Raw genomic sequence first — 13,993 nt, forward strand, 5'->3', positions numbered from 1 at the left:
AAAAATACACATTCCTAAGTCAACCTACACAGGAAAGAAAATTGGAAACGTGCTCTAGGTGACCCTGCTTGAGCAGGGGCGGGGATGGACTAGATGATCTCCAGAGGTCCCTTCCAACCTCAATTTTTCTGTGATTTTTTGCATGATGAAAGCTACCATCAGGTATTTAGGGTGAAGAAGAAGTCCTTGACAAAGAGATCATAGTTGTGGTGAAGGAATTGATTTAAAATACTTTCCTGAAGTTCACAAGGTCATCAAAAGGAGGGAGGGTTCAGAAATATGCTACTGTTTTCATGTTGTGAGAGCAAAGAGAGAAATATTGAAGCCAGTGGTGACCAGATCTGGAAATGCAGTCTTCAAAGGAACTGGAATGGTTAAAAGCATTTAGACAGGATAATTGTATCTTTCTGTAGGAGGACTTGTCATGTGTGAGTTTGTATCAGCTATAAAGGACCATAAAAGTTAAGCAATATGTTAGGAGCAGATTGGTGCTGGGCAGTAATCACTGTAAAACTGCTAAATGACTGATTTCCTTCTCTGTATGCTATATTGAAATACTCTTTCACACAGAAAGAAATGTGCATTACTTCCCTGTGTACCTTCCTCACATTTATAGTTAAATCACATAGCATGCAGCTGTGGTGCAAAACCTAGATGGACTTTCTCCATTTTAAGAGCAGGTGGCTTTTCATGCAGCTAGCTGTTCTGCACATGAAACAATTATTTTCCTTGAGCAATTCCCCTTGGCAACTCCCAGCATCAGTTTTCTTCCTGTTAGGCCTTCTGCTTTGAAGGAAAGGTGAAGGTCAGAGAATGAAGGCGAACAGATAGTAACACAAAAGAGAGTTGTGAGTCTTGGAGCCAAGTTGCCTTCTCTGCTCATGCCACCTCTTTCTGTAGGCAGCTGACTCATCCTCCACACATCTGATCAATTTGGTCTTGGCAAAGCTAAGAAAGAAAAGTAGTGGAGTTACCTGAAGACTACCATGCTTCCTTCTAAGAACTAAGGGAGATTTGAGTAAAGGAGTAGAAAAATAGGGTGAAGAGGGAGAGCCAGGTTTGGGGGTCAGATACAAAGTGGTGGGGAAGGATACAGCTGAAGTGTCATGTAAGACAGAAGCTAATGTGGAAGCTAATATAGCCCATAAGAAGCATTCACCTGGGTTGTACTCACACTTTTTTCAGAAGACCCTTCAAGTGTAGGCTCTTCTGACCCTTCAAGACCTTCATTCATTATGTGACTAAAATGCACAGGTATCATGTTACAAGAGGAGTGCAGGCCTGGTCAAATGATGGAAGCGTGCAAGGGCTGGCTCGGATCCCTGAAGACTGCTTTTATATCCTGCATCCCAGACATATCACTAGAAGAGAGCCATGCCATGTGTTCCCAGAATGTCTCTGTTGGAGATGGTGACCCATCCTGGCAAAAGAACTGGCAACTACAAATGTAAGAAGTTCCTTAAAGTTGCCATGAATTTAACCTGGTTTTTGGTTTGATTCATGCATTGCCCTCAGATACACTTCACTCTTTAAAAATGGCATTTCTAGTTGCTGTTGCACAAAGATCTCTTTTCATGAGCCTTTTTTCAGTCTGGGGATCACTAAAGAGTTGTTCAGTATGATTAGTGGCTACTTCTGTGTCTCACTGAGGTAGGTTATCAAAGTGGCATGGCATTTATTTCTGTTTCCTGACACAAGTCCAATTCTGTGGCAAAGCTGGTCAAGCCAGAGGGTTTGGAACAGGCTCAGCAGATATTACAGGAAGCCTCACAGAACGCACATATCCAAGAACATATGAATTAAGTACGAGCACTGTGAAATTCTGCTTAGCCATTGGCTAGGTGTTGCCAGTCACCTCTTCCGTATTTTATCCTGCTTTTGCAAGAGATTTTTCAGTCTTACCTGATACATCAGGCCCAATGGGGGAGGTGCAAGCTGAGCAGTGGACAGAAATTAGAGATCAGTGGAACAGAGATCTTAAAAGAATTCAAAGCCTGATGTAGGAAAGAAAAACACTCTAAAGTACCCAATATGGCTGTGCCCAGATTTCAAATGCAACTGTACATCTATGGTGTTAGGGAGAACTGAAAGTCACCAACCACTGGAGGTAACGATGAACGATACAATCAAAACTAGGCCATTGATTTTTCTGATTCGGACAGAAAGAATAAGTTCAGAATGGAGAACACCATTCAAGAAACAGGATGTTGCTGTAAACTCTGGCTTTGGAACGTCTTTAGCTTTTCCAGACTTGTTTTAATAAACACCTGAAATCCAACAGAAGACACCCTGAGTTAACTGATACTGATTTTCTTAGACCTTCTTTTGGTTCCAAATACCTGAGAGTTTTTGTGTTATAATAACACATATACAATTCCATGTATTTTGGTTTAATGATGCATGGTCAAGAGCCAAGGCAGTGCTTTCACTTCCTGGCTTATGTCAGAACTGCAACAGACTCCTGATATGTTATCAAGAATGCAGCTTCTTACACTTGGTGATTTACAGGTTTTATGGTACTATATTTTGCAGCAAACTTCCTGCTGCTGTGATTTCAGTATTTGTATGCAGTAAAAAGGAGATGTAAACTAAGGGGGACTTTGTACAGAGGATGCTGGCAGTTTAGCAGCTTCAAATAAAAGGTATATGTTATCAAACCTGAAGACATGAGTGCTTATGTAAGTTTAAAAATGTTGACTAGAAATGTCAAAAATGCACTGGGAAACTGGGATGGGGTGAGGTAAAAAGACCCAGGAACTCTGACAACCAAGTTTGTATTGAAGAACCATGCTAGCAGATTTCATTACTGTGGATAAATTTACCACAGAGTATTTAGTCTTTTCTTCGAATCAAAGAACAGTTGAGGTTGGAAGGGACATCTGGAGGTCATCTAGTCTAACCTCCCTTGCCAACTGGATATTACTGAGAAAAGTGGCTCCATCTTCTTTACCCCCTCCCATCAGGTATTTATACACGTTGATAAGACTCCACCCAGAGCCTTCTCTTATTGATGCTAAACAATCCCAGCTCTCTCAGCCTCTCCTTGTATGCCACGTGCTCAAGTCCTTTAACATCTTTCTGACCCTCCACTGGACTTGCTCCAGTGTGTCCATGTCTCTTGTACTGGGGAGCCCAGCAGTGGACCCAGCACTCCAGATGTGGCCTCACCAGTGCTGAGTGGAAGGGAAGGATCACCTCCCTTGACCTGCTGGCAACGCTCCGCCTAATGCAGCCCGGGTTGCCGCTGGCCTTCTTTGCTGCAAGGGCACATTGCTGGCTCACATTCAGCTTGTTGTCCACCAGGACCCCCAGGTCCTTCTCTGTCAAGTTGCTTTCCAGCTGATTGGCTCCCTTGGTCAGTATAAAATTCTTATTTTTCAAGAATTTAGAGGAAGGAATATGATCCCATAACCTCTTCTCATTTAATCAGTCACAATGTGTGATTGCTCTACTGAGCACATGGTATTGGTTTTGCTCTTGCCAGAAAATTAGAAACAGTAGAATTGTGAATGGCAACATTCATGCTTGTTTCTTTATTAACATATGGATACAATCGGTTGTATTTACCATTGTCCTCCTATTTTTCCTCTTCTCAGTGACTGCTTTCACAGCTTCTGAGTCTGTCTCTGTACTCTTGTCTTTTGCCTCGCCTTCCTCTACTTTAATGCTGTGAGCCTTTGCAAAAGAGGACTGCCTGTTTCCTTTATCTCTAGACAGAAACTGCACTTTGCTGCAGCAGGAAGTGGGAATATGCCAGTGGGAATCATGAGTTATTACACCAAGTATTGCAGTTTAATTGCTGCCAGGATCATTTTAGTCAAAATAGAAAGAGAGGTGGGGCCTGGATGAACTGTAGTCAACTGAAAATTAGGGCAACAGTTGGCCTGTTTCTAGTTGTCCTCTCTTTTCCTCATCACATGAGGAGGAACAATAGAAGTGCAATATAGTGGCTCCAGCAAAGAGAATAGCAGGACAGGATAACGGGCTGTCCTGCCCTAAGCAATCTAAAATGACGTTAAGACTTCACATAAACCAGCTGAGGAGTTCAGTATGACTTTTGATTTTACTTCAGCTCATACTTCTTTCCCCTTCTCTAAGCTTTGTGATTCAAAGGACTGAAGAAGCTTTATAGGCAATTTCTCCTGAGGAGCATAGCCAGTATATTGAGGAAAGTGATTATTCCTCTTTACTTGGTATTCGTTAGACATCATCTACAATACTGTGTCTGGTTTTGGGCCCCACAGTACAAGGAAGACATTGCCAAAGTGAAGCGAGCTCAGCGGAGGATAGTTACGAGGGTAGTTAAGCATGGGACCAGGTTGCCCAGAGATACGACAAAATCTCTGTTCTTGGAGGTTTTGAAGACTGGACTGGACAAAGCTATATGCAGCCTGTTCTGAATTCACTGTTGGCCCAGGTTTGAATGGAAAGTTGGATTAGAGGTATCCAAAGGTTCCTTCCAATAAAGATTCCAAGAAACCACTGCTTGCTCTGATGTGCTATTGACAAGCAATAGGGAAACATGCTTGTAATTGCAAGAGGAAACTATCAGAAATTTAAATATTTATGAGACCAGGGTTGTCTGCTGAAGAGTCTCTTGGAAAGCTTGCTATGAGTTTACTGCCTCACCTTGCAACACTTTTCAGAGTCTCTGTCTAATAAGTCACAAGCTACAAGCAGCAGATAAAAAAACCAAATTGAGATGGTTGGGGTGCAGAAGCATTTAGGTCCACCAGTCTGATTCTAAAGGTAATAACAGGCCTGCACGCAAGTCAAAACTGCAGTTGAGATAATTTTCAGCAATAGGAGTAGCACAAGTTTTCCAGGAAACTGAAACTTACTGTTCATGTATTATCTTTCTGTAAGGATTGAGATGTCATAAAAATGTTGGATAAGGAATCAAACATAACTTGAGTCATAATTGTAAAAATGCATTTTATAATGATGCATTTTTCAGAGAGACTGACCTTGGGAGCTGCACTCCTTTGGAGGTGTGGAGTATAAATTCCAGTGCTCTGCTTTGTTGGCAGCTCTGGACAACATGGGTACCACCGAGCTCTTGATGTGGCTATTCCTCTTAGGTTCAGCACTCATGAATGCCAGCTCAGGTAAACCACTTAAAATCTTTAAAAAACATTCTTATTAAGAAAATACAGGGAAAAAATATCTTATTCCTCTTCACTGGTTCCATACCTGTAACTCACATGCTAGTATAATCAACATTGTACGAAGCTTGCTAGTAAAACAGGCTGAAATTAAATAGCCTAACATGGTCTTATTAAAAATATGAACCAGTTAACCCTATGATTAACTGTTATTTACATATTTTATTTACATATATTGAGGTAAATTGTTTAGTGTAATGAAACTGATATTGCTCCAACTGCATACTATTTTACAGTAGCATCTTGTATCAAATTAAATATACTACCATGAAAATAGTACTGAATGATTAATTTGTACAAATTGATATTTTTCAGTGTGTGAATTTAGAGGAAATATAGTTTATTTGGCTACAATGAATATTTGCTTTAAAACACTTCAAAGTGAATCTTCCAGGTGCATGTGGAATGACCCAACGCACATTTAACTACATATAATTTCATGGAAGCGCAGTTGTAAGACACAGCTGCTGTCATGTATAGCATCACAAGCACCAGGCGAGTGCATTGTGCACCCCATCGCAACTTGAGACAGTCGTACACAACTGCAGACCTAGAGACTATAAAAATCCAGCCTGTGCCTTTTCACATGCTACGGCACCTAATGCAAACATGGTATTTCGAGTGCCTTGAGGAGACGAAGGGGCTGTCCTGAGCTTCCTTGTGCAGCATCCCTGCTTTCTTTCTATTCCCTACTTCTGGAGCTTGCTCCACTGCTTTGCATTTCCCTGTTTCTGCCCCCAGATGAGCTGTATAGTCTTCCAAAAGCTACATCTCCTTGTATGCATCACAGATACCCAAAGGGGAGCATTCCAGCCCTTTCAGACAGTAGGGTCCTGCAAGGGCAGCAGTGAGAGAGGTCTGAATTGTTATGCTGTCTTTTATACCTGTCTGCTCACTGTTCTTTGCAATGGTAAATAAGAAAACAATACCCTTTGTATTCTGCCAGTATTTTGCATATCAGTGGGCAAAACATGAAACATGCAATTCTTTTCTTAAAATTCCAGTTTCAACCCACCTCCACCACACCTCTCTCATCTGTCATGTTCTGCAGATGTGTCAGTTTGCTACTGCCATAGTCATGCAGTGGAACAAGTATCTTTCCTTCAAAAAAATAGTTCCTCACTACTGCTTTCTTTTCTCTTTGTAAAACAGGTAGCACCACTTCCACTCATGTAATGAGTACAGGTAAACTTCATAAATGTATTTATTTATTTTAAATCATTTACGAATAGTATTTTTCTCTGTCTCTAAATTAAACTCTATGACCAAATCTCTTCCCAAGTATCAATCTGAGAAACAGAGACATAAAAATGGAGAAATTCTGGAAAAACGTTCTATTTTGGAGAATATCGCATGTCCAAATACTGTCACATGCCTCAGAGCAGGGATAGCAGAGGCCAGAGTATGGACTTCAATACGTTTTTGAGCTACTCCTGAAGTCTGTGTTTTTCTCTGTGCCCACTGTGGCACCCCCAGTTGAGACCCCCCCGGCGCTGTGTCACTGAAGCAGCCGGGCACCTGGACAAAACCTGGCCGGGCCCCTTCATCCAAAGGCTCCTCACCAGCTCCTTTCTCTTCCTCTCTTGACAGATGCCTCCACTACTACCGGTGCTATGCCTTCGATGTCGGTTCCTCCAGGTACGTCTGCTCTGCCTGTGCTTTCTGTGCATTACTTTGGGGCTGTATTCCCGGCTAGTGCAGAGGGCGGCAATTTGCCTCTTCCTCATCAGAGCAGAGCCAGGACATTCACTGTCTTGGCCAATGGGCCAGCAGCCCTGCTGCTCGGAAGTGCGGAATGGTACCAAACACCCCAGCGAGAGAAGCTGCCTGCTTTCAGAAGGGTTTTCCCATGTCTTTCCCCTCTCCTCCTTCCCCAGATGCCTTCCTGAGCCTGGTGAATGGCAGTAATGGGTGCGAGGGACGGATCGAGATTTACTCCTACGGGAGCCGGGGCACCGTCTGTGATGACACCTGGGACCTGAGCGATGCCCAGGTCGTGTGCAGGCAGCTGGGCTGCGGCTACGCCATCGCTGCACCCGGCAGTGCCTACTTTGGGCAAGGCAGCGGCAGCATCTACCTGGACGACGTTCAGTGCACAGGCAGCGAGGCCTCCCTCTTCCAGTGCCGGAGTGCAGGCTGGGGCGTCCACAACTGCAGCCACGGTGAAGATGCTGGTGTTGTCTGCTCAGGTACCATTGCTGCCTCTTCCTAACTATGTTCATGCTTTGATAGATCTTTCACTTATTTTTCTGACTTGAAGACTTGTTAGAAGTTTGTGTTTTGCTGTGCTCTCACCCTGGAACCACCTGCTGAGATCACCAAACATTGCACTGCTGCAGTGACAGGGCAGCACCGCAATCCCTGCTGCTGCGATAAAGCCCTTTAATGTTCCTAGAATCCAAAAGTTCCTCATTTGCTTTTTTTCTTACTCTCTTAACAGATGCAATTTCCACTACCTCTGTTCCCCCTCCACCCTCGACTACTCCAGGTATGTCTTCATTCCTCATGTTCTCTATGCATTACTTTTGAGCTGCATTAGTTACTAGTTTAGTTTGGAGTTTTTCATTTCAGTATTAGAACAGAACCAGAAATATTCATCATCCATACTAACAGGTTAAATCCTCCATATTGCTTCTTTATGACTTTGTGATTCGCCTGCTAGAGATCTATTTTAGACTGTGTGGATGAAATAGTTTTTGTCAGAAATCTTTTTTTTCTTCTCTGGGTTTTATGCTATTTGGGCCAGACCTTCTAGCTTTTTCACATACATATGTATGCCTGGAGCCCACCAAATGCAAAGGAGCAAGCAAGAGTCGAAGTTCTCTGAAGAGAATGTATATTCATTTGTTCAGAAAAAAAACCCTACATTTTGCACATCTATATCTTTTCTTCTTTCATTTTTTTCAGCCAGAAAATATTTTTGTGGTGGTTTACTTTTGAATTCCTCCGGAACACTTCAGAGTCCTTTTTACCCTTTGGATTATCCAGATAATGCAGACTGTCTGTGGGAAATACAAGTAGTGAGCAATTTCCTTGTTGTGCTCACATTTAGAAGTATTCAGTAAGTAAAGTTCTTGCTCCTTGGGCAATAAATGGGACCAACATCTCAACTGCAAGCACATTTCCCGAGCACATTTCTAATACTTACAAGTGAGTTAGAAATATTACCTGGGAATTGTGTGAGTGTGGTATCTTACTTTATTGCTTGTTCAGCACTTACAAACTGGAGTTTACAAAACATGCTTTATTGTATATTCATGTTAATCTCGCAGGTTGCAAGGTGGATGCCAGAACAACTATGTTGAAATCTATGATGGGCCACCCAATACTTCTCCCCTGCTTGGAAGAATTTGTTCTGGCTCCAATCTTACATACACATCATCCTCAAACCTCATGACCGTTAGATTTCGCAGCGTCTCCAGATATTCAGGTGGAGGGTTTCATGCTGACTATCACTCCATTCGAGCAGATGAGAATACCAGTGAGTTCCCATCCAGTTTCTAATGTTTTCTATATTAAGTACTTGTTAATGTTGGTGAACTATTTCATATAGATGACATTCCTACTTGAATTTCATAACTGATTATTGACCAGTAACTTTCAGACAATATTTTTTTTTGCATTTTAAGATAACCTTCTGGTACCAAACTAGTTGTCTTTAGACATTTTCCATGACGGCCAGTCTAAACTTACCTTTCTTCTTATCACCTCATCATTCTTTTTTTTTCCACTCTTGTGGCCAGATTTTCATAGAATCATATCAAAATTCGTGAGAAAGACCTGGAGGTCTCCCAGTCCACCCACTCAAAGCAAGACTACTGCCAATACTAGATTAGGTTTGCCATAAATTTGTCTAGAAATCTTCCAAGAGTGGAAAAGCTGTAACTTCTCTGGGTGACCTATTCCAGTACTGCCCTGCAATCCTAGCAGAAAGGTTTATCACTCAAGACTTTTCAAGACACAAATTGTGGCCATCAGTCTGTGTTATATCTTCTGCTGTCACGTTCGGCTCCATTGTGTTTGTAACTGCCCTTCAAGTGCCTGTGTGCTACCAGTAGCTGCTGTCACCAGAACAAACTCTTCCTGGAGTCTTTGCTCTTCATGTCATGACGCTCAGTGAAACACCACGGAGATGCTTCCAGATCCCCTTCTGCACAAGTAGTGCTTACCTCTACACCTTCCACAATAGTTTTTTGATTCGTGTTCAGGAAGAACACTCACTTCTTACTACTTTTTACATGAGTGGTGATACAGGACTGAGATCTCAGCAAAGGCCTGTTGTAATCTACCTAACTTTGTCAGAAGAGTAACTGAAGGTCAGTTGAAGTTTATCAGAGCCTAGTGCTTATTTATGGCTAAGCATAAGGTGTGGAAATAAATGGTTTGGCTTATGAATTCTCCCCCCTAAATGGTAGTAGCTCTTGCATTTGGTGATGTTGTAGCATCTAAGCATTATCAAGTACCTGAATTCACTAATAATTCATATTTTCTTCACTAGCTCTTGTGTGCTTGCCAAGCTATATGCACGTACTTGTAAAGAGAACCTATCTCCAGTCACAAGGCTACTCTGTGGAGAACATCATCTTATCTGATGGTTCTTGTAGACCAACAATTACGGTGACCCAAGTTATATTCAACATTCCATACAATGGCTGTGGCACCCAAAGACAGGTTGGTGTCATGTAGTTTGGAGTTCTGTCCAGGTAGGGGCATGGAAACTCAACAGATATTTGGAAAATTGTCATGCATAGCAAGGGGCATTGTGGTCCACAGGAATTCAAAACCCAGAAAAGAAGGATGTGTTTCTGAAGGCTAAATTCTTTAAACATTCCTACTTCTCCTTCTCAACCTTGAAGGTAATGTCTGTGTCTATTTCAGAGTGATGTTCTAGAGAACAAAGTGTAGGATAGAGTTGAGTGAACAACTCCATACAGGATGCTTGGGTTTAAATTTGGCATATTCTTTCTAACTAGTACCAGGACCTGGTACATACACAGTTTATAGTGCACAGTATGAACAAGACTACATGCGATAATTTTGCTTCATCTGATGCATCAAACAGGGCAACAACGAAACAATCACCTACTCCAATGTGATAAAAGTGGCTGCTTCTGGTTACATAATTAAGAGGCAAAAGGACCTTAACTTGCACATCAACTGCAAAATGCTTCAAAACACCTGGGTACAAGTAATGTATATTCCTGATGACATTATTGATGTCAATGAAACTCAGTATGGCAGATACAATGTGAACCTTTCATTCTACAATTCCTCGTCTTTCCTGTGGCCGGTGTATGACTCTCCATACTATGTTGACCTGAGGCAAAATTTGTTTCTTCAAGCTTCCCTTCAAAGCTCTGACCCAAATCTGGTGTTGTTTCTGGACACATGTGTGGCATCACCTAATCCTAACGATTTTACGACTCTGACCTATGATTTAATCAGAAGTGGGTAAGAAATTTATTAATAATGATTTAAAATTATTTTTATGCACAGTTCTCAGAGTGCTTCATTTATGAAACAGATAAATTAGGGCCAGTGTACATTCTCAATACATATGTAGTTCTCAGAAGAGTGTTTTGGGGAAAAAACTTGATTAAAATTAACTGTGACAATAGAAATGCCATTCAGAACTTGCAGTCAAGCACTGAGATTTCATCCAAGGACACAGTGTAAACACTGAGGGATAAATTAATTTCTGACATAGATAGATGAAGCTCTGAATTGTAGGGACATCAATGGCTCTACTTTTCCATACGTCAGGATTAGAGTTTTGCAAATATTTTCATGCAGCACCATAACTAGAGTACAAAGTATTCCATTCAAAAGGAAGGTAAATTCCTCAGCCTTTTCTTGCTATTCTGAAAGCCTAAAATATTTTGGTTGATTTGATACAAAATGTGCCATTTGATTTGAAAGGAAACAGTTGCGGGTTCTTGTAAGGCATGAAAAAGTGACAAGAAACTAGAAGCACAAACGTGTAGCTATAGGTGTCCCTTTTTTTTCCAGGAATGGAAGGTCCATTTTAATTTATCTTCTGACTGTGCTTGGTGAGATTTGAAGATCTCTGCCTCCTGGGAGGGAGTTCACATCATTAATATTAGCAAGTTAGGAGTGTAGGTACCCCACCGCTAGGCTGGAGGGTTATTGCTTGTGTCAGACTAAAGAATTCAACCAATGTCTCCTGCTTGCCAGGTGAATGTTCTCCCAGAACTACTAGTTATCTACAGTTAATCCTGCTTACAAGTACTTTGTTGGAATTTCAGTGCTGTACACTTTGCTTTGGTACAAATTGCTACCACTGTTTCTTATTTTTGTCTCTTATTTTCTCTTCTAACTAAAACCACACATTTTTATATCCTTCAGAGTTCTTGTATGTTCTTACCTTCTCATTTTGTGTTTGAACCTAAAGCACACTGCACAGAGATAGTGTAATAGTGTTTCTATTCATGAGAGCTAATTTATAAATTTTATATCTTTCCAGGTGTGCTAAAGATCCCACCTATTACTTTTACCGTTCATCATACAGATATGTCACTCGGTTTGCGTTTAATGCCTTTGAGTTTGTAAGTCAACATCCATCAGTTTACCTGCAGTGTGAACTGGTGGTGTGCAGGTACAATGACTACTCTTCCCGATGCTATCAAGGCTGCATCAGTAGGTTCAAGAGGAACGCAGAAACTCCTGAGGAAAAAGTGAATGTTGTTATTGGACCTATTCAGCTTCGTGAAGCTCACACTGAGAACAGGAAAGCTAGTAAGTTTAAATAACTTCCTCTTGGGTTTAATGTAGGATATTGTATATTACTTAATGTAAGATCTGTATATTACTGGGTGTTTGCATGACAATTTAGATGTGAAATCTAGCTCTGATACATGCCTTCGCTAGTTTATTCACATTTCCACTATAACCCTTATAGGGAGTTGTTTTTTAAGTAATGAGGTTTACAAGCTATTTCCTTTCTGTCATATTTTAGAAGCATTGTTTTCATCTGCACATGTCATATGGCAATTGATTCAGTTCTGCAGGAGAAGAGATGAGATGTAACTCATCTCCCTGTAGGAGCTACAATAATTTTTCAAAGCTGTCTGTGCATGATTTGTATGTCTTCTGTCTACAAATGACCAATCTGTAGGTCCCCCTGAGAATGTTTCCCAGTGTCCTATAGCTGGTGTTACTACTATCAGAAAACAGCATCAAATGGTCTTAGTGTGTAATCATTACAAATTATTATTTGCTGTTTATTTTCTTGCTTTCTTGGCTATTTTCTTTGTTTGTTTCATATGCCTACAGAATCATTTGTAAAACAATGTCCCATAGAGCAGTTTATTCTCTGATCAGATCTACGTTGCAACATTTTAATTCAAGTTCTCTCTGCCTAATTATTTTTGAGAATAGCTAGATGGAGAAACAAATATAAACAACTCTCTCTCTCTTTATGCGCAGAGCTGGCCTCTGACAACCAGGAGAACAGGGAGTCCCTGAGCTCGGCTCCTGCATCTGCTGCTGGGTCTCATGCTCCACTTGCTGTGGCCACCGTGGTGCTGGTAGCTGCTGTCCTCACCATGGCTGGGTTTCTGCTGAAGCGTAAGCTGCAGGAACCTGTTCCCTTCCAGATCATGTGAGAGGTGGTAAAACCCCTGCAGCTGTTTGGGGCTGATGTTTTCGCTAGTCAGCTATGGCTGTACAACTTCAGGATTTGGTTTTGTAATCTGTGCAGAGGGTAGCTCTTCTGTGACAATTGCAGTACTTAGTTGCTGTTTGAAGAATGCACTGCAGTGAGATAACACTCTGTTAGAATGACCTGAACTTATAAAGAGTCTAGCTTTAAAATCTTTCAGTCCAAATACACATACAAGCTAAGAAAAGCTTGATTCTCCCATCCCAGCATCCAAATAAGCTGCCATCTTCAATGCTGGACATTTCACATCATCTCAGTTAAGTTCCTACTTTAAGCGTCCATCTGAGGAGATTGAGTGACTTCACTAACTTAAGAAAGAAGAACTGATTTCTTTTGCTGTTGTTGATATGCAGATAAAACACCTATGTGGCACCATGAACTGTTCCAGAGAGTAGTCTCAGAAAAATATTTTGTTTGGGTGAAAATAATCTCAATAATCAGCTGCAAGCAAAAATACATAGGGGTTGCATATAAGGAATTACTCCTGTACAATGTTTCTTTTTTTTGATGGGTATGTTTCTTCACATTTTGTGTTTTTATGAGAAAATGTAGGCCATTTATGAGCTGTTGTATAAAAGATGAAATTTTGAATATAATCAAATCTTCTACGTATATGTTTAATTAAAAAGCAGGAGAGGAAATGTTTATAGAGTGGTAGTTCTTTTTGTGTACTTGCAGATGTACTGCCTATACATCTGAACTCCGAGCTACTGCTTTATCACGTTGGAGAATATGGTTTGTGACAATGAGACTTTGCCAAGCAATGATTTGTGCTCTTGCTTTTACACATTTCTAAACCTGTAATGTGGGAAAAAATAGAGAATGTATGGAGACTGCCATAAGGAAGTGTGACCTCTGTCTTAGTCCCATGTGAAAAAAAACAACCCCCCCCCCCAAAAAAAAAACTGTTTGGAAAAACCCACCTACTGCAGGAGGAAAGGTCACCGGTGTTTGATTGAGAAATTCTCCTCTTTAGACTTTCCTGTGTTCTAGCCAGCTGTGACAGAGGCGAGCTCGGAGGGAACAATAGAATGTACTGTGTGTGACCTGAGCTGGAGATCAAGCAGTGCCCTCTGGGGAACGCGAGCTGCCCTTTAGGGCTACGTGCTGACCTGGCAAGGAGGATGCAGGCAGCTCTCGTGGGAAT

At 41.3% G+C, this 13,993-nt stretch overlaps 1 protein-coding gene across 1 annotated transcript; it reads left to right on the plus strand.

Moving 5' to 3' along the window:
* Positions 1 to 5,025: 5,025 nt before the first annotated feature.
* LOC112995953 (deleted in malignant brain tumors 1 protein-like) lies at positions 5,026 to 13,491 on the plus strand. Its single transcript, XM_026121216.2, has 11 exons — positions 5,026 to 5,108; positions 6,318 to 6,350; positions 6,756 to 6,803; positions 7,043 to 7,354; positions 7,606 to 7,653; positions 8,073 to 8,226; positions 8,438 to 8,646; positions 9,664 to 9,836; positions 10,228 to 10,616; positions 11,650 to 11,921; positions 12,612 to 13,491. Exons 1-11 carry the CDS (start codon positions 5,042 to 5,044, stop codon positions 12,788 to 12,790), a joined length of 1,884 nt encoding a protein of 627 aa, XP_025977001.1. The 5' UTR covers positions 5,026 to 5,041; the 3' UTR covers positions 12,791 to 13,491.
* The last annotated feature ends 502 nt before the right edge of the window (positions 13,492 to 13,993 follow it).

This window comes from Dromaius novaehollandiae, chromosome 6, assembly GCF_036370855.1.
Source record: "Dromaius novaehollandiae isolate bDroNov1 chromosome 6, bDroNov1.hap1, whole genome shotgun sequence".
Taxonomy (NCBI): domain Eukaryota; kingdom Metazoa; phylum Chordata; class Aves; order Casuariiformes; family Dromaiidae; genus Dromaius; species Dromaius novaehollandiae.